The sequence below is a fragment of the Nicotiana tomentosiformis genome, chromosome 6 (genome assembly GCF_000390325.3).
Source record: "Nicotiana tomentosiformis chromosome 6, ASM39032v3, whole genome shotgun sequence".
NCBI classification, from domain to species: domain Eukaryota; kingdom Viridiplantae; phylum Streptophyta; class Magnoliopsida; order Solanales; family Solanaceae; genus Nicotiana; species Nicotiana tomentosiformis.
The window spans coordinates 82,703,029-82,705,822 of record NC_090817.1 but is presented as its reverse complement, the minus strand read 5'-3'; the positions used below and the strand labels follow the sequence as shown (position 1 = coordinate 82,705,822).

The 2,794-nt window shown below is 34.1% G+C and overlaps 1 protein-coding gene across 1 annotated transcript; it reads right to left on the bottom strand.

The window, feature by feature from the left end:
• Nucleotides 1–2,123: 2,123 nt before the first annotated feature.
• LOC138894309 (protein PXR1-like) lies at nt 2,124–2,594 on the bottom strand. Its single transcript, XM_070178999.1, has one exon. The coding sequence runs from the start codon at nt 2,592–2,594 to the stop codon at nt 2,124–2,126; it is 471 nt and encodes a 156-aa protein (XP_070035100.1).
• Nucleotides 2,595–2,794: the final 200 nt, after the last annotated feature.

Here is a 2,794-nt window from a genome sequence, read left to right as displayed (position 1 = left end):
AGTATCTATCACATCTGATATAGGTCGTAGTCCTAATGATTGTGATTATTTAACTGTTACATATCATTGGGTTGATCATCACTTGAACATGCAAAAACGTATTATTGGTTATAAATTTGTTGATTCAAAACACACTGGAGCATATATTGCAACTACTGTTCTACAAATACTTGATTTTTATAGACTTATTGATAAAGTTTTAACTATCATCTTAGATAATGCTTCTGCTAACACAACTGCAGCAACTAGCTTAAGAACTAGATTTTGTCCAATTAATCCGGTAATTTTTCATGTTAGATATGCATGCCATATTTTTAACTTGGTTGTAAAAGATGGTATTAATTTATTTTCTGATGCTTGTAGTAAAGTACAACATGCTTGCGGCTATATTTTTCGGGCTAATAAAGCGAGTAGAATTCGTGAATTTGCTCAACAATGTGCTAGTGCTAACCTTCCATATAGAAAAGTTCCAAAAGATGTTTGTACTAGGTGGAATTCTACTTATAAAATGCTTAAAGTTGCTTATGATTATCGGGTGCCTATACAAAAGGTATTTAATATGCATAATGGTATCCCCGCTGATCAAATTGTTGATTCTGATTGGGATCAGATCAAAGAGCTTACTAAATTTTTAGAAAAAATTTATTATGCTACAAAATAATTTTCTGGTATATATTATCCTACTATTACACAAATATTATGGTATATTTGTGGAATTTCTGTTGTATTTGGTAAGTATAAAACTAATCCAACTTATGCACCGGCCATTAATGAAATGATTACAAAATTTAAAAAGTATTTTTTCCCTATTCCCCAAGTTTATTTAATTTTTACTATACTTAACCCATCTTTAAAATTAAGAGGTGCAAAGGGACTTGTTCGTAAAATTTATGAGAATTTAGCAATTCAAGAAAATGAACAACCATCTCTCGAAGAATGCCAAGCAAACATATATTATTATGTTAGATCAATGTTTGATAAATATAAATCTATGGAAACAACAGGTGGTGAAACTGCTCCTTCTACTTCTAAGTCTAGAGTAGAAGTTCTATGGGACGATATGGATGATATAACAGGTTTTGATTCCTCTATTGATGATGAACTTGATTCTTATCTTAATCAAGGATTGAAAAGTATTAAAGACGAAGAAGGCAATGAACAACTTTTGGCATGGTGGAGGGAGCGTGGCAAGGCTTTTCCAACACTTTTCATAATGACCAGAGATATCCTTGCTATTCAAGCATCATCAGTAGCATCGGAGAGTGCTTTTAGCGCGGCAAGATTTTAAATCGGAGATCATAGACATTCATTAGCGGAGGACAGCCTAGAGATTTCCGTATTATTCAGAGATTGGATTAATTCAGAAAGAAGAAATCTTGGTTTTAAAAAATTAACCACTAGGGAAGAATAAGAATACAATGAGATACTTAGCACTGGGAGCGATGACAGCATGGAACTCATGGAACATCAATCAACATTGCCAATTCCAGAACAATATCCGAGAGAAATTGTAGATAAGTTACAACGAAGTTATATAGGAGCTTACAAATATTAGTATGATAATTTTTTATTGGCTACTAAGAGGCCTAGTTCAAAGTTCAAACAGAACCCTTCCTAGAAGATGGCTGCATAGATTAGGTACTCTTCAAAAGAATTATATTTTTATGTGAGATTTGAAAGTTCTATTAATAAAATAAAAGGCTCTAAGCATTGAATTTGTTTTATGAATTCTCTTACACTCTTACTTAGTTACTTAATGGATTGAAATTATATTAAATAAATTATAACTCTATTATATATTTATAATTGCTAGAATATTTTATTACAAGTCTTTTGTTTTAATATTTTATAATTCTTTACTTAGTTTCCTAATTTTTGTTTAATTTTTAAATTTATTGAATAAGTCAAAAAACTAGATGTTGCAAACTTTAAAAACTCAGTCATTGCCAAAAGAATATCCGTTGTCAAACTCAATGCTTAAATAATTTTTTTAAAAATGGCACTTAAGTCCCGCGAACCCGTCCCGTCCCATCTCGTTTGTTAGCGGGACGGGATGGGCCTACCGTTTCGTCCCGTTTGTCCCATCCCATTTCGTCCCGTCCCGCCACCGTCCTGGCTAAATGTCATCCCGTCCCATCCCGTCCCGTTAATTTTGTCCCGTCCCGTCCCATTGGACAGCCATAACCCACGCTATCAGCCTGCTCAGCGGACTCCTTCTTCTTCTTTTTCTTCTTCTTGTGTGACAGCTCAGGCTTATCTTTGCCTTCAGTAGCAATTTTCTCAAGGCTCATCTTAGCTTCATCACCAGAGGCAACCTTCTTTGAGCATCCTTCATCATCACCTGTGGAGACCGAATTTCCCCTTTCTGTTCCTTTAGAATCATGCTCATTGTCATCCAAGCTTCCATAGTCCTCCTTACCCTTGCCTTCTGAGGCTACTTTCTTCGTGACCTGCTTATTTTCACCATTAGCTTCAGAGCTTTCATTTGCCTTTGTCTTCCTTTTATTCTCTTTCTTAGTTTTTTTCGGTTGTTTGATTTGCAATTCCTTCCAATTTCTCTCTGTTTTTTTCTTCTCCGTTTCCTTCAAATTCATGTTTACATGGTGTTCATCATTTACGGATAACAATTAAATTTGTTTGTGCTTTTAATGATATGTGGATTAATTCAATACAAACGATAAATTACGTAAGATTAAACGGATAAATGAGGTAATAAATTATCAAACCACTTGAGAAGGGTAATTTCGAACTTAACAACAATTTTAATGAAATATCCGCCCTCGATCCCGGACTC

Bases quoted from the DNA above. Each gene is read 5' to 3' on its own strand.
- LOC138894309 (XM_070178999.1), bottom strand. From the start codon at position 2,594: ATGAATTTGAAGGAAACGGAGAAGAAAAAAACAGAGAGAAATTGGAAG.